At 42.8% G+C, this 25,464-nt stretch overlaps 1 protein-coding gene across 12 annotated transcripts in view; it reads right to left on the bottom strand.

Moving 5' to 3' along the window:
* Positions 1-2,402: 2,402 nt before the first annotated feature.
* The window catches only part of LOC118363680 (transient receptor potential cation channel subfamily M member 4-like), a 269,567-nt gene continuing 246,505 nt past the window's right edge, over positions 2,403-25,464 (bottom strand). For 2 of the 12 annotated variants that reach the window (XM_052486149.1, XM_052486147.1), the window contains exons 21-25: positions 10,930-11,104; positions 10,615-10,780; positions 10,196-10,377; positions 4,785-4,917; positions 2,406-2,682 (exon numbers count right to left, since the gene is read on the bottom strand). In XM_052486149.1, coding sequence (XP_052342109.1) covers positions 2,559-2,682; positions 4,785-4,917; positions 10,196-10,377; positions 10,615-10,780; positions 10,930-11,104 — 780 coding nt within the window. In that variant the 3' untranslated portion in view covers positions 2,406-2,558. Of the gene's footprint in view, positions 2,683-4,784; positions 4,918-10,195; positions 10,378-10,614; positions 10,781-10,929; positions 11,105-17,434; positions 17,568-25,464 lie in introns of all 12 variants that reach the window. The other 10 variants (XM_052486157.1, XM_052486160.1, XM_052486153.1 and 7 more) reach the window with 9 other exon arrangements.

Here is a 25,464-nt window from a genome sequence, read left to right on the forward strand (position 1 = left end):
AATCCCTACCATCAAGTCACTAAAGAATGGGAAAGTTCCAGGTCCCTATAACCTCAATGCAGAGCTATTCAAAATCGATCCAGTATTGGATGCAATCATCAGTCTTCCACTGACATCTGGATGAAAGGAAATACACCTTCAGATTGGACCAAGGGGGTCATCATACAGGTGCCTAAGGGCAGGGTATCCGATTGCAACAACTGGAGGGGTGACACATCCGTTCCCAGCTAGATCTTTTGCAAGATTATCATACAATGGATGTCTTGAGCTATAGAGAAAGTGTTTAGGAATGAACAAGCAGGTTTCAGGGAGGAAGGAGATATACAGATGGAAACTCTACTCAACTTTATTGACTTCTAGAAGGCTGTTGACAGCATTCACTGCGAATGCCTATGAAAGATCTTAAGAATTTATTGAATCCCTACCCATGTTGTTAACATCATAAAACAGTTCTACAAGCAACTTTTCATGCACTGTGGGAATGAGAAACATGAGCTTTGCTGTGAAGTCTGGAGTTCGTCAAGGTTGTGTGATGTCAGACTTACTCTTCAATCGGGCAATAGACAGGTTCATTTGGCGAACAACAGAAGATCAGGCAAGAGGAATATGATGGACCTTGTACTCTTCTCTAGAAGACCTTGACTTCACCGATGACCTTACTCTTTTATCACACACACACACATACACCAACATCTACAAGATAAAACTGACAGAGTTCAGTCCTTTGGCCAGCAAGTCAGCCAGCCTGGTTATCAACTACAGCAAGACAAAGGTCATGCCCATCAACATCAACACAGCAAAAGCAGCTAAAATCAAGGAACAGGAGCGTTAACCCACAGTTTTACTTACCTTGGGAGGATCATATAAACTTCAGTAAGTGATAAATACAGCTGCTAGAATCTTGACTAGAACCAAAAAATGTGATCATACTACCCAGTGCTTGCCTCTACACTGGCTTCCTGTTAAGGCTAGGTTGATTTCAAGGTTTTACTGATAACCTACAAAGCATTACATGGGTTTGCTCTGATTTGGTGCTGCCATACATACCTACACGTACAATACGGTCAGAAGATGCAGGCCTCCTTATTGTCCCCATTTTTAAGCAAACAGGTAGAGGCAGGGATTTCTTCTATAGTGCTCAATTTTTTGGAATGGTCTACCTGTCCATGTGAGAGACACAGACTCTGTATCAACCTTTAAGTCTTTACTGAAGTCGCTTCAGTGGGTACTGTGATTGATTGTAGTCTGGGCAATGGGTGCAAAGGTGAACGGGCAAAGTACTGGAGCGACGAACCGCCCTTGCTGTCTCTGCCTGGCCGGCTCCCCTCTCTCCACTGGGATTCTCTGCCTTTGACCCTATTATGGGGGCTGTGTCTGGCTTACTAGTGCTCTTCCATGCCGTCCCTAGGAGGGGTGCGTCACTTGAGTGGGTTGAGTCACAGATCTTCCTGTCCGGTTTTGCGCCCCCATCAGGCTTGTGTGATGGAGGACATCTTTGTGGGCTATACTCAGCCTTGTCTCAAGGTAGTAAGTTGGTGGTCTGTTGATATCCCTCTAGTGTTGTGGAGGCTGTGCTTTGGCAAAGTGGGTGGGGATATATCGTGCCTGGTTGGCCCTGTCCGGGGTATCGTCGGACAGGGCAACAGTTTCCCTGACCTGGGTTTTAGGCTGGGTTTCTGTATAGCACTTTGACATCTGCTGATGTAAAAAGGGCTTTATAAATACTCATTGATTGATTAACCATATGCCATGATGGAAGCACCAGCAAAGACATCTGCACCAGAATCAATAAAGCAAGAGCAATCTTTATGAAGTTCCACGAATTCTGGAAATTGGGACAATATAGCACAAATACAAACTATACCAGAGCTGTGTACTGCCAACTCTCCTTTATGGTTCAGAATGCTGGAAAATGACAGAAGACCCGAAAAACTATCTACCTTCCACACCACTTGTCTCTGGAGAATCATGGACATCTTCTGGCCAAACACAATATCAAAGACCGACCTCCTTAGGCAAACTAAGCAGGAAGCCATCGATGCCATGTTCAAGAGACGCTGCTGGAGCTGGATTGGACACGTCCTGAGAAAGAGTACAGACTCTATCCCAAGAATAGCTGTCTATTGGCTTTCAGAGGGCAGATGTAAGAGGGGAGGCCCAAGACAACGTGGCGTAGAACAATGGAGACCAAGCTCCAACAAAATCAGCACAGCTGGGGCACGGTGGAGAAGATGGCCAGAGACAGACAGAAATGGAGTTCCTTTGTTGATGCCCTGAGCCATTTAATTGCATTGTCAGGAAAGGACCTGCAAGTAAGCATTTCGTTGGACGGTGTATCATGTGTATCCTGTACATTCGATTAATAAAACTTGAAAACACACACACACACCTCAATTTGATATAACGAATGACTCAATTGGCATCACAAGCAACAATCACATGCCAAGGGAGCTGGAGCAACCCTGCCCCTTCTCAATCTTCGTCTGCTGGTGGAAACACTCAAGCACACACACAAACATGTTGTGACTGTGAGACATACAGTATGTACAAAATCTAAATCACACACACAAACACATAAATAGAATGTCGGAACAAAATGTAAGCCTGACCTCCGATTCCAGAGCCCTCAGTCTGCGATCATGATCCCTTGTCTCAGCCATCTGTTTCAGCACACTGTCCACCCTGTCACACAGTAAACACATAGTCAGGTCCAAAATTATTGGCACCCTTGATAAAGATAAGCAAAAAAGACTATAAGATAAAGAACACAAATACAGAGCTATATTGCCTGCAAAACATTTACACTAATACAATTACTCAGAGAAAGAGATTTTGTTTAACAAAAAAATATTTGTTTTGCTCTAAAATATAGGGGTCAAAATTATTGGAACCCCTGTTTTCAATACAGATGTAGGATCTTAATTTGATCACTTTGGTTGCTGTGAATTTTCCTGCACAGCGGGAAATGTAAACTTGTAATGTATTTGAGGTTTAAAAAGGCTTCTAAAGTTGAATGTCTACCTAGAAATTGGAATTGATTTGTCCTAACGAAAAACATATCAACCACTACACAAATGTTCATTAATTATAATCCACATAATAATTCACATTTGCTGTTGCTGAAGGATTATTTTCATTCTGTAGCAAACTGTCTTAAATTAAGATTCTACATCTGTACCTCACCTTGCAAGGCCCACATGCCAGGCACACTGGATCCACTCCAAATTGCCTACCACTCCAACAGATCCACGGAAGATGCCATTTCCATAACACATCAGGACAAGAGGAATACCTATGTGAGAACGCTGTTCATTGACTACAGTTCAGCATTCAACACAATTCTCCCCTCCAAGCTCGACACCAAGCTCAGAGCCCTGGGTCTGGACTCCACCCTCTGCAACTGGACTTCCTGACAGGCAGACCACAGGCTGTGAGGATTGGCAACAACACCTCCACACTGACTGTTAACACAGGGGCCCTCAAGGCGTGTGTCCTCAACCCTCTGCTGTACTCCCTATTCACCCACAACTGCGTGGCTTTGTATGGCACCAAATCCATCATCAAGTTTGCTGATGACACCATGGTTAACCTGCAATGATGAGTCAGCCTATAAGGAGGAGGTCAAATAATTGGCATTGTGGTGCCAGGACAACAACCTCTCCGTCACCATCAACAAAAGAAAGGAGTTGATTGTTGACTTCAGCAAGCAGACAAGGTAACATGCTCCGATTCACATCGCTGAACTGCTGAACACTTGGAACTGGACTGAACACCTGCTCTGATTCTCCACACCTTAGCACACATGCACTCGCGCACACACACATTCATGCTACACACACATCACAACTGCTGCTACCAGACTTTTATTATGATTGCTAAATAGTGCACAATTTAAACACTTGACCCCCAAACCCCCACTTCCCCAAAACAAGTGTAAATATTAGACTACAAATCAAATATTATATACCACCCTAAAAATGTTTATTCTACCGAGTCATGAACTTTGATTTTATTCTTATATTTTATTATTTATTACTGTTGTGGCATTGTCCAGAAGGAACCTGCAAATAAGCATTTAGTTGGATGATGTATACCATGTATATCCCGCACATACGAGTAATAAAACTTGAAACTTGGATAATGTCACTGAGCCTTTTTCTAAACTGTTTTATGAGATTGGAGAACACATTGGATGGGATCTTAGACCATTCCTCCATACAGACACTTTACAGATCCTTGATATCCTTCATCTGCACTTATCGACTGCCCTCTTCAATTCAAAACAATGATTTTTAATGGGGTTCAAGACCGGAGCATGAGAGGGTCATTTGCAAAATGTTGATTTTGTGGTAAGTTAATAACAATTTCTTTGTGGATTTTGATGTGTGCATTGGGGTTATTGTCTTACTGGAAGATCTACTTGCGGCCAAGTTTCAGCCTCAGTGTTTGTATGATCTATTTTATACAGTCTTTTTGCTCATCTTTATCAAGGGTGCCAATCATTTTTGGACCTGATCGTACAACATCACATAATAAAAATATTACAGTACAGTACATATTGTATATTAAAGTATATCAAATATATTATTTGGACAAAAATATATAAATATTTAAATGTATACAATACATGTATATGTAGGCTACTGTAACATGTAAGTATAAATATATTCATAATATCAATAAATATCCACATTATCTAGAAAAGGCTGTAGTTAAATTGGTAAAGAAAAATGCTGAAAGAGAGATGGATCCTAACTGGAGGGCGGGTGTAAAGGTTTACTCACTTGACTGACATCCGTTTGAGCCTCTCCGAGTCGCTCCCTCTCTGGATCTTGCTCTGGGCTGTCAGGAAGTTTTCCTTCTGAATGGCCTCCCATGTCATTAACCTGTTAGCTGCTTTCCCCGTCAGCTCCAATACTAACAGAGGTGGGAAATGTATTAGTCGTGCTGATGCTTAGCGTGAGGTAGGAAGCACAGGAGGCTGCTGAGAAGAGAATGGCTCATAATAATGGCTGGAACAGAGCGAATGAAAGGGCATCAAACACATGGTTTGATGTATTTGATACCATTCCATTGATTCTTCTTCAGCCATTACCACGAGTTCGTCCTCCCCATTTAAGGTGCCACCAACCTCCTGTAGTAGGAAACCAGTAGTTAGCATGTTAACCTCACTGTCAGACAGAGGTTGTGTCCCAATAATCTCTCCTTTCATATCTAAGGTTTATTTTGGGACTGGAATGGGTAGATATGCCACTGACATGGCCTCTCATCTGAAGACACGGCCTCCCGAAGTGTGCACTTGTTCACTTACCTTCACAGATTTTAAAGGAAATTACTGGCATATGGAAAGTCCTTCTAGTCTTTGCCTAAAAACTGTTGAAGTAATATGGCTACAGGTTCATCTGCCTCACCTAAATCACATTATTGTGGGAAGCTGCTATATATAGACCACCAAGCGCTAACAGTCATTATCTGGATAATGTGTGAAACACTTGATAATGTATGTGATATCAACAGAGAGGTATATTTTCTGGGTGATTTAAATATTGTCTGGCTTTCATCAAGCTAGCCCACTCAAGAAGAAGCTTCAAACTGTAACCAGTGCCTGCAACCTGGTTCAGGTTATCAGTCAACCTACCAGGGCAGTTACAAACAGCACATCAACATGTATTGATCACAACTTTACTAATGTTGCAGAAATAAGCTTGCAAGCAGTATTCAGATCCATCAGATGTAGTGGTCACAGTATAGTAACCATATGTAGGAAAACCAAAGTTCCAAAGGCAGGGCCTAATATAGTGTATAAAAGGTCATACAATACATTTTCTAATGATTCCTATGTGATTTTTTTTACCTTTATTTGACTAGGCAAGTCAGTTAAGAACAAATTCCTATTTTCAATGACGGCCTAGGAAAAGTGGGTTAACTGCCTGCTCAGGGGCAGAACGACCGATTTGTACCTTGTCAGCTCGGAGATTTGAACTTGCAACTTTTCGGTTAGTAGTCCAACACTCTAACCACTAGGCTACCCTGCCGCATGTTGTTGATGTAAAGAATATTTGCTGGTCCGTGGTGGGTAATGAGGAGCAAACAGATGCTGCACTTGACACATTTATGAAATTGCTTATTCCAGTTACTATTAAGCATGCACCCATTAAGAAAAGTACTGTAAAAACTGTTAAATCCCTGTGGATTGATGAGGAATTGAAAAATGTTATGTTTGAAGAAAAAAAGTCTGGCTGCCCAACTGCTTGGTGAATGTACTGCAAATTAAGAAATCATATGACCAAACTGAATAAAATGAAGAAGAAACTATACTATGAAACAAAGGTTCAATGAATGATTGTAAAAATCTTTGGAGCACCTCAAATTCAATTTTGGAAAAAAGGCAAACTCAGCTCCACCATTCATTGAATCAGAATTCATCACAAAACAGACTGATATTGCCAACTACTTTCAATCATTTTTTCTTCAGAAAGATTAGCAAACTTAGGCATGACATGCCAGCAACAAACGCTGATACTACACATCCAAGTATATCTGACCAAATTATGAAAGAGAAGCAAAGGTGAAAAAATATTGTTGTCCCCCTCCTCCCTCTCTGCAGATGACTTCGTCAACCATTTTGAAAAGAAGGTCGATGACATCCGATCCTCGTTTGCTAAGTCAAACGACACCGCTGGTTCTGCTCACACTGCCCTACCCTATGCTCTGACCTCTTTCTCCTCTCTCTCCAGATGAAATCTCGCGTCTTGTGACGGCCGGCCGCCCAACAACCTGCCCGCTTGACCCTATCCCCTCCTCTCTTCTCCAGACCATTTCCGGAGACCTTCTCCTTACCTCACCTCGCTCATCAACTCATCCCTGACCGCTGGCTACGTCCCTCCCGTCTTCAAGAGAGCGAGAGTTGCACCCCTTCTGAAAAAACCTACACTCGATCCCTCCGATGTCAACAACTACAGACCAGTATCCCTTCTCTCTTTTCTCTCCAAAACTCTTGAGCGTGCCGTCCTTGGCCAGCTCTACCGCTATCTCTCTCAGAATGACCTTCTTGATCCAAATCAGTCAGGTTTCAAGACTAGTCATTCAACTGAGACTGCTCTTCTCTGTATCACGGAGGCGCTCCGCACTGCTAAAGCTAACTCTCTCTCCTCTGCTCTCATCCTTCTAGACCTATCGGCTGCCTTCGATACTGTGAACCATCAGATCCTCCTCTCCACCCTCTCCGAGTTGGGCATCTCCCGGCGCGGCCCACGCTTGGATTGCGTCCTACCTGACAGGTCGCTCCTACCAGGCGGCGTGGCGAGAATCTGTCTCCTCACCACGCGCTCTCACCACTGGTGTCCCCCAGGGCTCTGTTCTAGGCCCTCTCTTATTCTCGCTATACACCAAGTCACTTGGCTCTGTCATAACCTCACATGGTCTCTCCTATCATTGCTATGCAGACGCACACACAATTAATCTTCTCCTTTCCCCCTTCTGATGACCAGGTGGCGAATCGCATCTCTGCATGTCTGGCAGACATATCAGTGTGGATGACGGATCACCACCTCAAGCTGAACCTCAGCAAGACGGAGCTCCTCTTCCTCCCGGGAAGGACTGCCCGCTCCATGATCTCGCCATCACGGTTGACAACTCCATTGTGTCCTCCTCCCAGAGCGCTAAGAACCTTGGCGTGATCCTGGACAACACCCTGACGTTCTCAACTAACATCAAGGCGGTGTCCCGTTCCTGTAGGTTCATGCTCTACAACATCCGCAGAGTACGACCCTGCCTCACACAGGAAGCGGCGCAGGTCCTAATCCAGGCACTTGTCATCTCCCCGTCTTGACTACTGCAACTCGCTGTTGGCTGGGCTCCCTGCCTGTGCCATTAAACCCCTACAACTCATCCAGAACGCCGCAGCCCGTCTGGTGTTCAACCTTCCCAAGTTCTCTCACGTCACCCCGCTCCTCCGCTCTCTCCACTGGCTTCCAGTTGAAGCTCGCATCCGCTACAAGACCATGGTGCTCGCCACGGAGCTGTGAGGGGAACGGCACCTCAGTACTCTCCAGGCCCTGATCAGGCCCTACACCCAAACAAGGGCACTGCGTTCATCCACCTCTGGCCTGCTCGCCTCCCTACCACTGAGGAAGTACAGTTCCCGCTCAGCCCAGTCAAAACTGTTCGCTGCTCTGGCCCCCAATGGTGGAACAAACTCCTCACGACGCCAGGACAGCGGAGTCAATCACCACCTTCCGGAGACACCTGAAACCCCACCTCTTCAAGGAATACCTAGGATAGGGTAAGTAAGGGTAAGTAATCCTTCTCACTCCCCCAACAAGATTTAGATGCAAGTGGCTGTTCCACTGGTTGTCATAGGTGTTTGCATCAATTTGTAAGTCGCTCTGGATAAGAGCGTCTGCTAAATGACTTAAATGTAATGTAAATGTATCAACAATGACAAGCCACCGGGATCTGACAAGTTGGATGGAAAATTACTGAGGATAATAGCGGACAATATTGCCACTCCTCTTTGCCATATTTTCAATTTAAGCCTACGAGAAGTTGTGTGCCTCCAGGCCTCGAGGAAAGCAAAAGTCATACCGACCAATCAGCCTGTTACCAACCCGTTGTAAACTTTTGGGAAAAATGGTATTTGACCAGATACAATGCTATTTTACAGTAAACAGACTTTGATGATAAAAAGATTGTGGGGGCTGTTTTGTTAGATTTCAGTGCGGCTTTTGACATAATGCTGCCGGAAGAACGTATGTGTTATGGCTTTACACCCCTGCTATACTGTGGATAAAGAGTTACTTGTCTAACAGAACACAGAGGGTGTTCTTTAATGGAAGCCTCTCAAACATAATCCAGGTAGAAGCAAGAATTCCCTAGGGTAGTTTTTTAGGCCCCTTACTTTTTAAAATCTGGCTTTGAGTAAAGCCAGTGTGGCTATGTATGCGGATGATTCAACACTATACACGTCAGCTACTACAGCAACTGAAATGACTGCAACACTCAACAAAGAGCTGCAGTAGCAAGGAATAAGTTCGTCCTAAATATTTCCAAAACTTAAAGCTTTGCATTTGGGACAAATCATTCACTAAACCCTAACTACATCTCATAATGAATAATGTGTAAATTGAGCAAGTTGACTAAACTGCTTGGAATAACCCTGGATTGTAAACTGTTATGGTCTAAACATATTGATACAACAGTAGGTAAGATGGGGAGAAGTCTGTCCATAATAAAGCGCTACTCTACCTTCTTAACAGCACTAAAAACAAGACAGGTCCTACAGGCCCTAGTTTTGTCACACCTGAATTACTGTTCAGTCGTGTGGTCAAGTGCCACAAAAAGGACTTAGGAAAATTGCAATTGGCTCAGAATGGGGCAGCACGGCTGGCCCTTGGATGTCTACAGAGAACTAACATTAATAATATGCATGCCAATCTCTCCTGGCTCAAAGTGGAGGAGAGAGTGACTTCATCACTGCTTGTATTTATGAGAGGTGTTGACATGTTGAATGCACCGAACTGTCTATTTGAACTACTGGCGCACAGCTCAGATACCCATAAATACCCCTCAAGACATGCCACAAGAGGTCTCTTCACAGTCCCCAAGTCCACAACAGACTATGGGCCTACATGGAACTCTATTCCACATCAAGTAACTGATTCAAGCAAAAAAAAAAAGATTTAAAAAACAGATAAAAATTACACCTTATGGAACAGATGGGACTGTGAAGCAACACAAACATAGGCACAGACACATTCATACACACACACACACACACACACACACACACACACACACACACACACACACACACACACACACACACACACACACACACACACACACACACACACACACACACTTTAAGGATTCAAGGACTGACCATCCATGATATCAAAATTATAATTGTAACCATGTTCTAAAGCTATACAGTGTTTGTTTACATTTACGTTGTTCATAAACATTGGCGTAAAACAAACATATTTTTTGTTCCGATGGGTTACGACTGTTAAACTAAGCTCATGGGGCATTTATAAGTTATCTTCTTCAAGAATCAATGTATCATTATCATAAATGTTTAAGTCCAAAAATGGATATAGCAATTGCTAATTGCCCCTTTAAGCAATAGAGTTCTTATAATGATTGTAAGGATATAAAAATTCCTTTACAATTAATACCTGGGTTAAATTCTCACCAAAATGGAGGATCTTGACCGAGGGTACCTTGCGGATGTATCTCTTGATAAATAGGTGAACGTGGGAGAGGATAATGAAGGGGGGAGCAAGGGAGGGCCGGGAGTGGTACTCCACAATCAGGTTGTAGCGCTGGAACTTCCAGTAGGTGTCGCTTTGGCCCTGCACCTTGGAGAATGTGTAACTGTGTGAAGAGGGGATGAAGAGAAAGGATTCATAATTAACATAATGTGGTACACAATTAACAAAAGACGAGGCATTCTATTTAGCTGAAAATTATAGTAAAAATGTCAGTAAAAATTATATTGACAGAATAGATTTATAGGAGACTGAAGATTCAGGGAGGTGAGAGAGAGGGAGAGAGAAATAAAGGAGAGAAGAAAGATAGAGAAAGGAGGAAAAGAGAGTGTCCATCCTTTACCTGAACATGGCGATGAGTAGGTTGATGAGCAGGATGTTGGTGACCAGTAGGTAGATGACCAGTAAGACAATCACTAGCCAGTTAGCATAATGGCTCCTGCAGGGCTCCGCGCCTCCCTCGATCAGCGTCACATTGTCAGTGCACTCCGTGTCCCACTCCTTCCTCACTACAGACAGACAGACACAATATGGAGGACATGAGTAACAGAGGTTTGTAGACTTTTCCACACTGATCTTGTCAAAGTTTGGCAGCTTTGAGTTGGAAAGCATCACATAATTTGTACGGGTCTTACACACACACACACACACACAATACCATCTATTTCCTCCACTGGGACCTGTCCAAATATGTGCAGGTACGGCCTGTAGAACACGCGCCGGAAGATCCAGGCGGGGCGAGGGTCATAGGAGTACAGCAGTGCTTGATTGGCCACCCCATATGCCATAAGCCACACACCAAGGAAGAAGAGGAAGAAGAAGATATCCTTCATCTATAGGAGAGCACAACATTTAACATGGATTACAGTGGAGGCTCCTCAGAGGAGGAAGGGGAGGACCATCCTCCTCAGTGAAATGTTAAGATAAAACTATACTAAATATAATAACGTCACCAAATAATTGATTAAAACAACTTCAATAGCACTCTCTGGGGTAGCACCATGGCACCACAGCTAGCTTCTGTCCTCCTCTGGGTACACTGACTTCAATACAAAATTTAGGAGGCTCGTAGGCCTCACCCCTTCCATAGACCTACATGGTAATTATGGACACTTCCGGAGGACGACCTCCAACCAATCAAAGCTTTTGCAGTATGAACTGACATGTTGCCCATCCAATCATAGGATTAGTCTCAGAGAATGAACCTAATGGGTTGTATTGGGGTTGTGCTGCAGAGCATTATGGGGGCGTAATATGTGTTGAGAAGCTTGGTGAGTTGGTGACAGGATAGAGATTGAAAAGTGATAGCATTTTGGGGATATTATTCAATTCAAATGAGTTTCTTCAAATTACTGGAGATGGAGGACGTAGATTATAAATAGTTTCCTTGTTTTAGAACTTTATTTTTGTGTCCAGTTAGTGCAATTTAAGTGAAAAAAATGCTTTGCTAACTTCAGTAGCAGTAGCTACCAGCTTGAGTGTGCAGTTTTCGCCGCCAACACTACCGCAAATTTTGTTGACATTTTGTTGAAGAACCCCTTTCATTCTCTGGGGTGCACGGAAAAGGTGCGAAATAAAACCGAGGGTCGACCTCTGCCTGAGATCAGTTTCATGAAGAAGGGTGAAAAGGTGAGGGAGTTCATTACCAATTTGTATCAAAAGTATAGTTGGTTAACAGGGAGCCTTTAACCAAGCTGCCTGCATTGCTGGCCTTGTCTGCTTTTTAGAAAGTCTTGGGCGATAGGGGGGTCAGTGACCCGAAGAACATCAATCATTCAGCTAAACAGAAAAACAAAAGGAGGGAGCATATAAATGCTGACATCAGATTCATGCTTCTGGGAAAAAGCTGCATCGAACATGACAATGGTCTGCCTTTTCAAACTGCGTAATAAAACAAGAAAGTAAGAAGAAACAGGGATGTTCTCAAGAGGCTTATCAACACCACTGCATTTCCGGGCATGCAAGATTTGGCTTTTAGAGGACACGACGAGGACAGTTCCACTAACAAGGACAACTACAAGGAACTTGCAGAGGTAATAGCAGGTTATGATGTGTTACTTGCTGAACATATGGAACTTTCGACTGTCTTTTCCGGGATCTCAAAATCAATTCAAAACTACTTGATAGCTTCCATCCCATCATCCATTAAAAGTTTGATTTAAGAGAAAGGTTGACTCAGCGTATTTCTTCGCACAGGCTCAAGTAGGCTTTCCACTTTCCTCCGGTATTTATTTAGCAAAGATGATAACACATAATCACCCTGGACTGACAACAACAAAAACTCATTACATACAGTTGAAGTCGGAAGTTTACATACACCTTAGTCAAATTCATTTAAACTCAGTATTTCACAAATCCTGACATTTAATCAGAGTAATAATTCCCTGTCAGTTAGGATCACCACTTTATTTTAAGAATGTGAAATGTCAGAATAATAGTAGAGAGAATGATTTATTTCAGCTTTTATTTATTTCATCACCTTCCCAGTGGGTCAGAAGTTAACATACACTCAGTTAGTATTTGGTAGCATTGCTTTAAATAGTTTAGCTTGGGTCAAACGTTTTGGGTAGCCTTCCACAAGCTTCCCATAATAAGTTGGGTGAATTGTGGCCCATTCCTCCTGACAGAGCTAATGTGTAACGGAGTCAGGTTTGAAGGCCTCCTTGCTCGCACATGCAGCTTTTCAGTTTTGCCCACAAATTTTCTATAGGATTGAGATCCGGGCTTTGTCATGGTCACTCCAATACCTTTACTTTGGGGTCCTTAAGCCATTTTGCCACAACTTTGGAAGTATGCTTGGGGTCATTGTCCATTTGGAAGACCCATTTGCAACCAAGCGTGAACTGATGTCTGGAGATGATTCTTTAATATATCCACATCATTTTCCTACCCCATTGATGCCATTTATTTTGTGAAGCGCATCAGTCCCTCCTGCAGCAAAGCACCCCCACAACACGAGGCTGCCAACGCCCTGTGCTTCATGTTTGGGATGGTGTTCTTCGCCTTGCAAGCTCCCCACTTTTTCCTCCAAACATAACGATAGTCATTATGACCAAACAGTTATATTATTGTTTCATCAGACCAGAGGACATTTCTTCAAAAAGTACGATCTTTGTTCCCATGTGCAGTTGCAAACCGTAGTCTGGCTTTTTTATGGCGGTTTTGGAGCAGTGACTACTTCCTTGCTGAGCGGCCTTTCAGGGCTCGTTTTACTGTGGATATAGATACTTTTGTACCTGTTTCCTCCAGCATCTTCACAAGGTTTTTTACTTTTGTTCTGGGATTGCTTTGCACTTTCCCACAAAGGATGTTCATCTCTAGGAGACAGAGCGCGTCTCCTTCCCGAGCGGTATGACGGCTGAATTGTCCCATGGTGTTTATACTTGCGTACTATTGTTTGTACAGATGAACGTGGTACCTTCAGGCGTTTGGAAATTGCTCCCAAGGATGAACCAGACTTGTAGAGGTCTACAATTTTTTTCTGAGGTCCTGGCTGATTTCTTTGGATTTTCCCATGATGTCAAGCACTGAGTTTTTGAAAGTAGTACTTCAAATACATCCACCAGTACACCTCCAGGTGACTCAAATTATGTCAATTAGCCTATCATAAGCTTCTAAAGCCGTGACATAATTTTCTGGAATTTTCCAAGCTGTTTAACTTACTGTATGTAAACTTCTGACCCACTGGAATTGTGATACAGTGAATTATGAGTGAAATAATCTGTTTGTAAACAATTGTTGGAAAAATGACTTGTGTCATACACAAAGTCCTAACCGACTTGCCAAAACTATAGTTTGTTAACAGGAAATGTGTGGACTGGTTGAAAAACGAGTTTTAATGACTCCAACCTACATTGAGGGAAAAAAGTATTTGATCCCTTGCTGATTTTGTACATTTGCCCACTGACAAAGAAATTATCAGTCTATAATTTTAATGGTAGGTTTATTTGAACAGTGAGAGACAGAATAACAACAAAAAATCCAGAAAAATGCATGTCAAAAATGTTATAAATTGATTTGTATTTTAATGAGGGAAATAAGTATTTGACCCCCTCTTAATCAGAAAGATTTCTGGCTCCCAAGTGTCTTTTATACAGGTAAAGACCTGAGATTAGGAGCAAACTCTTAAAGGGAGTGGTCCTAATCTCAGTTTGTTACCTGTATAAAGACACCTGTCCACAGAAGCAATCAATCAATCAGATTCCAAACTCTCCACCATGGCCAAGACCAAAGAGCTCTCCAAGGATGTCAGAGACGAGATTGTAGACCTACACAAGGCTGGAATGGGCTACAAGACCATCGCCAAGCAGCTTGGTGTGAAGGTGACAACAGTTGGTGCGATTATTCGCAAATGCAAGAAACACAAAATAACTGTCAATCTCCCTCGGCCTGGGGCTCCATGCAAGATCTCACCTCGTGGAGTTGCAATGATCATGAGAACGGTGAGGAATCAGCCCAGAACTACACGGGAGGATCTTGTCAATGATCTCAAAGCAGCTGGGACCATAGTGACCAAGAAAACAATTGGTAACACACTACGCCGTGAAGGACTGAAATCCGGCTCTGCTCCCTCTGCTCAAGAAAGCACATATACATGCCCGTCTAAAGTTTGCCAATGAACATCTGAATGATTCAGAGGACAGCTGGGTGAAAGTGTTGTGGTCAGATGAGACCAAAATGGAGCTCTTTGGAATCAACTCAACACGCCGTGTTTGGAGGAGGAGGAATGCTGCCTATGACCCCAAGAACATCATCCCCACCGTCAAACATGGAGGTGGAAACATTATGCTTTGGGGGTGTTTTTCTGCTAAGGGGACAGGACAACTTCACCGCATCAAAGGGAAGATGGACGGGGCCATGTACCGTCAAATCTTGGGTGAGAACCTCCTTCCTCAGCCAGGGCATTGAAAATGGTTCGTGGATGGGTATTTGTTATGGATACAGGTATCCTGTGTGGGTGTGTGTATCCTGTGTTCTTTTCTCTCCTTCTCCCCTCACAGGTGAAAATCATCACTCCCCAATCAGTCACCAATCAATCATCAATCAGAAGACACACCTCCTCCTGTTTCCTACCCAATCACAGTTCCTTTCCCTTGGTTTAAAAACCCTGTCAGTTGTTTGTCTGTAGATCGCTCTGGTTCACCCTCTCCTACTATGTCTCGCTATCGCTCTTTATGTACTGACCTATCTTTTGTTTGAGCACCTCCATATCACTTTGTCCTCACCTGTGAGTATTGTTTTTGGTTATGGTGTTTGTTTGCTGGTGGGAAAAGGCGGAACCAAGACAAGTCGCCCATGGGCATACACTACCCGTAGGTAAACTTTGTTAAAAACACTAGTTAGAACTGGGCGGACCACCCACTGTGTTTTTGGTTAGTTAGCTGTTGTTGAAATAGGCTAGTCTAGCTTAGGGGTGTTTTGGATGCTTATTGTTTCTTTCCTTGGGTCCAGCTCAGCCCCTTTTCCTGCCACCCCACCCCCCCATTACCGTGTGTTTTGTAATAAACCATGTGTTTGACGGTAATTTAGTTGTCTGTGGTTATTTCGTTCTCACTTGTACTTTGTCACTATTATAAATTGCATGAGTTATGTTACAGGTCTCGTTACCATCCCCCTAGACTATCGGGCCAAAAGGGATTCGTAACAGTATTCCAGCATGACAATGACCCAAAACACACGGCCAAGGCAACAAAGGAGTGGCTCAAGAAGAAGCACATTAAGGTCCTGGAGTTGCCTGGCCAGTCTCCAGTCCTTATTTCCATAGAAAAACTGTGGAGGGAGCTGAAGGTTCAAGTTGCCAAACGTCAGCCTCGAAACCTTAATGACTTGGAGAAGATCTGCAAAGACGAGTGGGACAAAATCCCTCCTGAGATGTGTGCAAACCTGGTGGCCGACTTCAAGAAACGTCTGACCTCTGTGACTGCCAGTAAGTGTTTTGCTCCCAAGTACTAAGTCATGTTATGCAGAGGGGTCAAATACTTATTTCCCTCATTAAAATGCAAATCAATTTGTAACATTTTTCACGTGCATTTTGTTTTGACATTTTTGTTGTTGTTATTCTGTCTCTCACTGTTCAAATAAACCTACCATTAAAATTATAGACTGATCATTTCTTTGTCAGTGGGCAAATGTACAACATCAGCAGGGGATCAAATACTTCCCCCCTCACTGTAAGTGTATGTAAACTCCCGACTTCAACTGTAAATGTTGCAGGAGCCTTGGCTACACCTAAACATTAGAGATCTGACATGCTGTATGGGATGAAAACAAGACAATTTTTCAGTCTGATCAACTGTAGCCTCCTAATAAGAACAGCTGCATATGGTCTATGTGCACTGTCCATTTGGTCAGGGTAACTAATTGGTAATGTTATAGTCCATTTTTTTTCAGCAGAAAATTTGAATTTTATCAAATTTGGTGCATATTAGGCTGCCTATGTTTTCAATCCAAAATGATTAACTGTAATTACTCTATCAACATAATAGTGATACATTTTTTACAAGGTCTACAGTTGCAAACATGCATAAAGCAAGCGCAGCCCTGTGAGTTCTATTGTCTATCAGTTGTCTGTGTCTGGGTAGAGGAAATCCCCCTCCTAATCTAGTCTAAATATAATTAATATAAACAAGTATAAGGTTGCTGCAGTTTGACAAGCTTTTTTCCGCCCACAGGGCCAGAAGTTTTTCTGTTTATTTTTTTTTTTAACAATGTGACCTGATTAGGAAACTTTTTACAACTGATTAATCATTGTCATACATTATAGGGTCCAGAGATTTCCTGGTTAGGTTAATAGATGTTCAGAAGGGCACGCAGTAGGTAAACGTTTTGCGACGGAAAATCTAAATCTGTGTTCCTATTGGACACGTTGGTATGATGGTCCCACAGTGTTAAATGAGAAACGGGCAACGTTTCTACCCAACAAGGGTCTTTGCTAAGACCAGTAAACACTTAGGGAGCATCATACCAGTGTGCAGATTTATATTTTTTATTATTATCCTCTCGGATCAAACACCTGAGATAGGATTTTATGGATGTCCTTATCTTCACACCTCAGACCACTAATTGGACACGTTACCTTTCCATTCCAAAGCGTTTTTATTTTAAATAACTAAACACAACCCAGCCATAGTCATGTCTCATTTTGTTGCTTCAGTAAGTCTCACCATCTTGCCGACGATGATGATCTTTGGCCCCAGTTGTTTGTGAATGGCGAAGATGTGGATGAGATGAAGTGTGAAGACCATGTAGTCCACACACAGGACTGCTCGGCCAAACTCATAGGACCACTGGAACATTCTGACCCACACATGCACACACATACACACATGAAGACAGACAGTGACACACACAAACAAACATATACGTTAAGTATGCACATGCACACAAACGCACACACAGTAGAGCTAATGTAAGTATATTAGCGTCTTTCTATAAATAATGGGGCCAATGTGTGACATTGGGATCAACATTTCTCAATAATTTGAGAAATAAAAAGGATTTTCATGCAGTTCCACATGTGTACTTAGAGGAATAAAAGTGAATATATGCAAATTGACCCATAACTCCACCTATACAACAGCATAGGCCTAGGACTATACATCAGTTAAAGCAGGGTTCATAAGTCAAGTCAAAAGTCAAAATCAAACACTTTCAGGAACTTTTTCAAGCACTTAATTGTAATTTTCAAGCATCTCAATGTTATACATTCGTATAATTTATATACTTGTACATATAGGGCCTTAAACTAGAACCCCTCCCCCAAAAAAGCAGGCTAAAAAGTGTAAAAAGTTGGCCATTACCACTTTAAGAATCTTTGTTTTTGGGTGGAGGGGCTTGCAATGTATTGATTTATTATTACATCTAAAGTATGTAAGAATAATGTGGACATTGCCTGACTAAATAGCTGCATGCATGACGATTTTCCGTCGCCTATGTGGCAGGCGCAGGCATACATAATAAAGCCATGAATACTTGGCATTAAATCGCACCATTTGAATCCACCTTCCACTGTTTATATAATGATAAAGTGAAGAAAGACCAGGTTACTTTTTTCAGCGGAAGGATTTGTATTGAAGAAAACAAGTTGAGGCCAACATTAGATGTTGTCGACCTCATAAGAACAGCATGTGGTTTTAACATGAGTAACGACACCTTCAATTGACGGAATCAAATGAGGGGAAGGTAATGATCACGATAGGGGCATGATTTGGCGCCTACAATAGTGCAGTCTTTTCACACAGGTAGGCCTATTCCAGTACTTGCATTTCTAAGCTCCAAATTCAAGTTGGCAACTTCAAGCACCTTGTATGTATTGTTTAAAAATTGCATGCCCCTTGTATTGTTCAAATGTGTCATGTTATTTCATTACCAGATGATACTGTGAATAAGGCCACTAGGCAATGAAATTGGTTGTAATTACATCCAAAATCATTTGTAGGAATAGCATTGGGTGTTGCGCAATATTCTATCTACACAATTGTGTACGCTAGGACTTGGTGTCCAGGCCGAGGCACAAAAACATATGAAAACATGACCACAATACCTTGATGCTTTCTTTCTCTGTTAAATCTAACGAGACCTTGCTGTAAATCAAGTAGACAACAACAGATGACCAACATCAATTCACTAGGGATATTAGATCCAACAATCGAGACACCAAAATATTCCCTTTTCCAGCACTTGCATGCTCTATCACAACATCTGTTCTTCACCAGACTGTCATTTAGAAAATGATTTGCTGGATCAGATGATGTGTGAAAATGAGAGCATTCCGTATTATTCTGTACATAAACCGGACACTCCATTTACAATAGTATATGCTATGTTTAGTATGGTATGTATTCATTTGTGGAGGTTCATCACCCATTTCGTATATCTTACGTAATTACAATTCATATTATATTATATGTAACAAATTTGCTAAAAGTTCAATATGTTACGAATTTGCCTAGTGTATTATGTGTTGCGAAATCTAGCTAGTTAGCTTAAGGTTAGCTACGCTAGGGGTTAGGATTAAGGTCAGGGTTAAGTTTAAGAGGTTAAAGGGTTACGGTTAGGGTTTGGGGAAGGGTTAGCTAACATGCTAAGTAGTTGCATGGTAGCCAAAAGGTAGTAAGTATTTGCAAAGTTGTCAGTGAGGAGATTTGAATTTGCAACCTTTGGTTTGCTAGACGTTCACGTTATACGCCTACCCATCCACCTTACTTCCCTTTTTGCCTTAACTTCTTATGGCTGCAGGGGGGCAGTATTGAGTAGCTTGGATGAAATTTGCCCAGAGGTGCCCAGAGTAAATGGCCTGCTCCTCAGTCTCAGTTGCTAATATATGCATATGCATATTATTATTAGTATTGGATTGAAAACACTGAAGTTTCTAAAACTGTTTGAATTATGTCTGTGAGTATAACAGAACTCCTATGGCAGGCAAAAACCTGAGAAGAAAGGCCCTATTGAATTCACAGTGGGATATGGATGAAGTTGTACTTCCTAGGGCTTCCACTAGATGTCAACCGTCTTTAGAAACTTGAATGAGGCTTCTACTGTGTTGTGGGCCTGAATAAGAGCTGAACGACTCAGGTTACTGGCAGAGAGCCATTTCCTGGTCACGAGCATTCCAAATGATATCGACCTGCGTTCCATTGCTTCTCTAGACACAAAGGAATTCTTGAAGATTTATAATAACAACACCCTAAAGATTGATTCTATACTTAGTTTGAAACGTTTCTTCGACCTGTAATATAACTTTTAAAAGTTTTTGTCCGAAGTTATGCGGGACCTGCACGAGCGTTTGGATATCTGTACCTAACGCGCTAACAAAAATAGCTACTTGGACATAAATAATGGACATTATCTAACAAATCAAGCATTTATTGTGGAACTAGGATTCCTAGGAGTGCATTCTGATGAAGATCATCAAAAGGTAAGGGAATATTTATAATGTGATTTCTGGTTACTGTTGACTCCAACATGGCGGAAAATGTTATTTATTTTCTGAGCGCCATCTCAGATTATTGCATGGTTTGCTTTTTCCGTAAAGGTTTTTTTGAAATCTGACACAGTGGTTGCATTAAGGAGAGGTATATATATAATTCCATGTGTATAACTTGTATTATCATCTACATTTATGATGAGTATTTCTGTTGAATCGATGTGTCTATGATGTTTTGGAACTAGTGAGCGCCAATGTAAACTCAGATCTTTTTATATAAATATGAACTTTATCAAACAAAACATACATGTATTGTGTAAAATGAAGTCCTATGAGTGTCATCTGATGAAGGTCAAAGGTTAGTGATTTATTTTATCTCTATTTGTGCTTTTTGTGACTCCTCTCTTTGGCTGGAAAAATGGCTGAGTTTTTCTTTGGCTTGGTGGTGACCTAACATAATCGTTTGTGGTGCTTTCGCTGTAAAGCCTATTTGAAATCGGACATTGTGGTGGGATTAACAACAAGATTACATTTAAAACGTTATAAGATACATGTATGTTTGAGGAATGTTAATTATGAGATTTCTGTTGTTTTGAATTTGGCACCCTGCACTTTCACTGGCTGTTGTCATATCATCCCATTAACGGGATTGCAGCCCTAAGAAGTTGTTTCAGTAACTGTCTTATGTAACCATAACACACTTATAATATAATAATAATAATAATAATATAATAATAATATATGCCATTTAGCAGACGCTTTTTAACTTAATTAACATATCCTACTAATTTGAGTGTCTCGTTTACTATGTCTCGTTTACTTATGTCTAGTCTATGAGACCAGGCTGGACAGATGGTTACTTGTAGGGTGGTTGGTTGGGGTAGATGGGTGGGTGTGTAACACAAACCCAAAAGGATGCAAGTTTGAATCTCAACGCAGATAACTTTAGCATTTTAGCTAATTATGACGTTTTAACTAATTACTACTTTTTAGCTACTCTGCAACTACTTAGCATGTTAGCAAACCCTAACTTTAAGTGTTTTAACTAACCCTTCCCCCTAACCTTAATTCTTTAATCTAAATTCTAACCTTAGCCAGCTAGCTAGAATTCGTAACATATCATATGCTCTGCAAAATCATATCATATTTTATGTTTGGCAAATTCGTAACATATTCTACGTTTTGCTAATTCATAACGAATTGGAATTCTTAATATAACATCCGAAAAGGGTGGAGATCCACAAATGAATACATACGATATGAAATGTAACATATCATATCATACTAAACGGAGTGTCTCGGATTTACATACAGAATCATATGAAATGCTCTGAGACCAGGTTGACCAGGCTGTCTTATGTAACCATACCAAATGTAATATATCAGCTGGATCCAACATGGATTATTCATAATTATTGAAGAACCATGATAATGACAGTATCTATTTAGGTTTTCAGTATCAAGGTTTGTTGACTCCATCTGTTAGAAGCATTCGATTTTGCAATCACATTTTTTATTATGGACTTGCCCATTAAAACTGTTTTTACCCCGTAACATAAGGAGACACGAAATGTTACGTAGTTACACTGCATTTCTGAGATCTCTTATACAAAAAACTGTCTGACAGATAGATCCAGGATTCTTACAGGGTTAAGTACAATGTGTTTTTAACTAATTAATGCTTAATATATGATATAACGACAACTTACACTGCCATAAAAAAATCTGATTATTGTGGGATTGACCTTCTCGCAGACACCACTCCGCCCGGGGACAACTGTACTCTCTGTCGGGTCCGGAGACCAAAGCTATGGAGACCTACGTGAGAGACTCTAGCTGCAGGGTTCATCCATCCTTCTGCCTCCCTCGCCTGCACAGGGTTCACATGTGTGGAGAAGGTGGACAAAACCCTGAGCCCATGCAACGACTACTGGGGCCTCAATGATATCACTGTGAAGAACCGCTACATTCTTCCACTCATCTTCTCGGCCTTCGAGCCGCTCCAGGGGCCACTGTGTTCTCTCTGCTGACCTGAAAAAGCTTAGCACCTGATGCGGATACGGGATGGGCACGGAGTGGAAGACTTCTTCAACATGGTCAGCGGTCACAACCCAGTATCTGTTCATGCTATTTGCCGTTACCATCGCCCCAACTGTGTCTCAGGCCCTGGTTAATGATGTTCTCCGGCGACATGTTGGAACCAGCCTGCCTTCGTCTACCTCGACGACATCCTCGCTCTCTCCCGCTCAGCCCAAGAACACGTGCTCTACACATTATTTTTGGGAAAGCAGAGAAGTGCGAATTCCATTGCTCCACCATCCACTTCCTGAATCGCTGCAGGGAGTGGACAGATGGATCCCGGGAAGGTGAGAGCGGTGGTGGATTGGCCCCATCCCACGTCCAGGGTGCAGCTGCAACGTTTCCTGGGATTTGCCTACTTTTATCGCCGCATTATCCAGCTCTCCCTTCTCTGCACTCACCTCTCCCAAGGTTCCTTTCAAGTGGTCCCCAGCTGCTGCCCGGGCATTCCGGGATCTCAAACACCGTTTCATCACAGCTCCCATCTTGGTTCAACCTGACCGCCTTCTCCCATCACCTCAACGCCACGGAGAGGAGCTACGATGTGGGAAATCGTGAGCTTCTCGCAGTGAAGACGGCATTGGAGGAGTGGAGGCTCTGGCTGGAGGTGGCAGAACACCCATTCGTTGTGTGGACCGTCCACAAGAACCTGGAATATCTCCACACCGCCAAGCATATTAATTCCAGGAAAGCTACGTGGGCCCTGATTTTCACCCGGTTCAACATCTCCCTCTCCTATCTCCCGGGATCCAAGAATGTCAAACCGGAAGCGCTTGTCAGCTATTTTGTAGATAACATCGCCAAAGTCGAGGATCGGTAGGATAGTCAGTTTTACTATGGGTAAGTTTGGCGGCGTGAGTGGAGGCTTTGTTGCGAAATAGAAAGCTGACTCTAGATTTGATTTTAGATTGGAGATGTTTGATATGAGTCTGCAAGGAGAGTTTACAGTCTAGCCAGACACCTATGTACTTATAGATGTCCACATATTCTAGGTCGGAACCATCCAGGGTGGTGATGCTAGTCGGGCGTGCGGGTGCAGGCAGCGAAAGGTTGAAAAGCATGCATTTGGTTTTACTAGCGTTTAAGAACAGTGTCTCTGTCTGCAAAGTAGTTGGTGATTAAGGCAAGGCAGTCATTAGAAAAACCGAGGCTCCTGAGTCTGCCGATAAGAATATGGTGATTGACATAGTCGAAAGCCTTGGCCAGGTCGATGAAGACGGCTACAGGCACTGTCTTTTATCAGCTAGCGATTATGATATCGTTTAATTGAGCGGTTGAGGTGCACCTGACCAGCTCAGAAACCGGATTGCACAGCGGAGAAGGTACGGATTCAAGATGGTCGGTGATCTGTTTGTTAACTTGGCTTTCGAAGACCTTAGATAGGCAGGGCAGATGATATAGGTCTGTAACAGTTTGGGTCCAGGGAAGCCTCCCTTGAAGAGTGGGATGACCGCGGCAGCTTCAATCCTTGGGATCTCAGATGATACGAAAAAGAGGTTGAACAGGCTGGTAATAGCTACATTGAATACGCGGATAGTTTCAGCTTTCAGAGTAGGTCTGGATTGTCACTCAGCTGATTTGTAAGGGTCCAGGTTTTAGTTTTTCAGAACATCTGCTATCTGATTTAAAAGGTGGTGACCGTGTTACCTAGCCTCAGCGCAGTAACAGCTGGGAGGAGGAGCTCTTGTTCTCCATGGACTTCACAGTGTCCCAGAACTTTTTGGAGTTAGAGCTACAGGTTGCAAATTTCTGCTTGAAAAAGCTGGCCTTTGCTTTCCTGGCTGACTGCGTGCATTGGTTCCTGACTTCCCTGAACAGTTGAATATCGCGGGGGCTATTCGATGCTATTGCAGTCCACCACAGGATGTTTTTGTGCTGGTTGAGGGCAGTCAGGTCTGGAGTGAACCAAGGGCTATATCTGTTCTTAGTTCTGCATTTTTTGAACGGAGCATGCTTATCTAAGATGGTGAGGTAGTTACTTTTAAAGAATGACCAGGCATCCTCAACTGACGGGATGAGGTCAATATCCTTCCAGGATCCCAGGGCCCGGTCGATTAGAAAGGCCTGCTCGCAGAAGTGTTTTAGGGAGCGTTTGACAGTGATGAGGGGTGGTTGTTTGACCGCGGGCCGTAGCGCATACAGGCAATGATCGCTGAGATCCTGATTGAAGACAGCGGAGGTGTATTTGGAGGGCAAGTTGGTCAGGATGATGTCTATTAGGGTGCCCATGTTTACAGATTTAGGGTTGTACCTGCTTGGTTCCTTGATGATTTGTGTGAGATTGAGGGCATCTCGCTTAGATTGTAAAACTGCCGGTGTCTTAAGCATATCCCAGTTTTAGGTCACCTAACAGAACACAGCTGGATGAGGGGCGATCAATTCACAGATGGTGTCCAGGGCACAGCTAGGAGCTGAGGGATGCAGGCGGGATGTCGGTAGCAGGCGGCAACAGTGACAGACTTATTTCTGGGGAGATTAATTTTTTTAATGAGAAGTTCGAACTGTTTGGGTATGGACCTGGAAAGTATCTCTGCAGTATATTGCAACTCCTCCCCCTTTGGCAGTTCTTTTCTTGACGGAAAATGTTATAGTTGGGTATGGAAATCTCAGAATTTTGGTGGCCTTCCTAAGCCAGGATTCAGACACGGCAAGGACATCAGGGTTGGCAGAGTGTGCTAAAGCAGTGAGTAAAACAAACTTAGGGAGGAGGCTTCTGATGTTGACATGCATGAAACCAAGGCTTTTTCAATCACAGAAGTCAACAGTTGAGGGTGCCTGGGGACTTGCAGGGCCTGGGTTTACCTTCACATCACCCGAGGAACAGAGGAGGAGTAGGATGAGGGTGCGGCTAAAGGCTATCAAAACTGGTCGCCTAGAGCGTCGGCGGACAAGGAATAAAAGTAGCAGATTTCTGGGCATGGTAGAATATATTCAGGGCATGATGTGCAGACAGGGGTATGGTGGGGTGCGGGTACAGCGGAGGTAAGTCCAGGCACTGGGTGATGATAAGAGAGGTTGTATCTCTGGACATGTTGGTTATAATGGGTGAGGTCACCGCATGTGTGGGAGGTGGGACAAAGGAGGTATCAGGGGTATGAAGAGTGGAACTAGGAGCTCCATTGTAAACTAAAACAATGATAACTAACCTGAACAACAGTATACAAGGCATATTGATATTTGAGAGACATT

The sequence above is a fragment of the Oncorhynchus keta genome, chromosome 3, assembly GCF_023373465.1.
Source record: "Oncorhynchus keta strain PuntledgeMale-10-30-2019 chromosome 3, Oket_V2, whole genome shotgun sequence".
In the NCBI taxonomy this organism is placed as follows: Eukaryota; Metazoa; Chordata; class Actinopteri; order Salmoniformes; family Salmonidae; genus Oncorhynchus; species Oncorhynchus keta.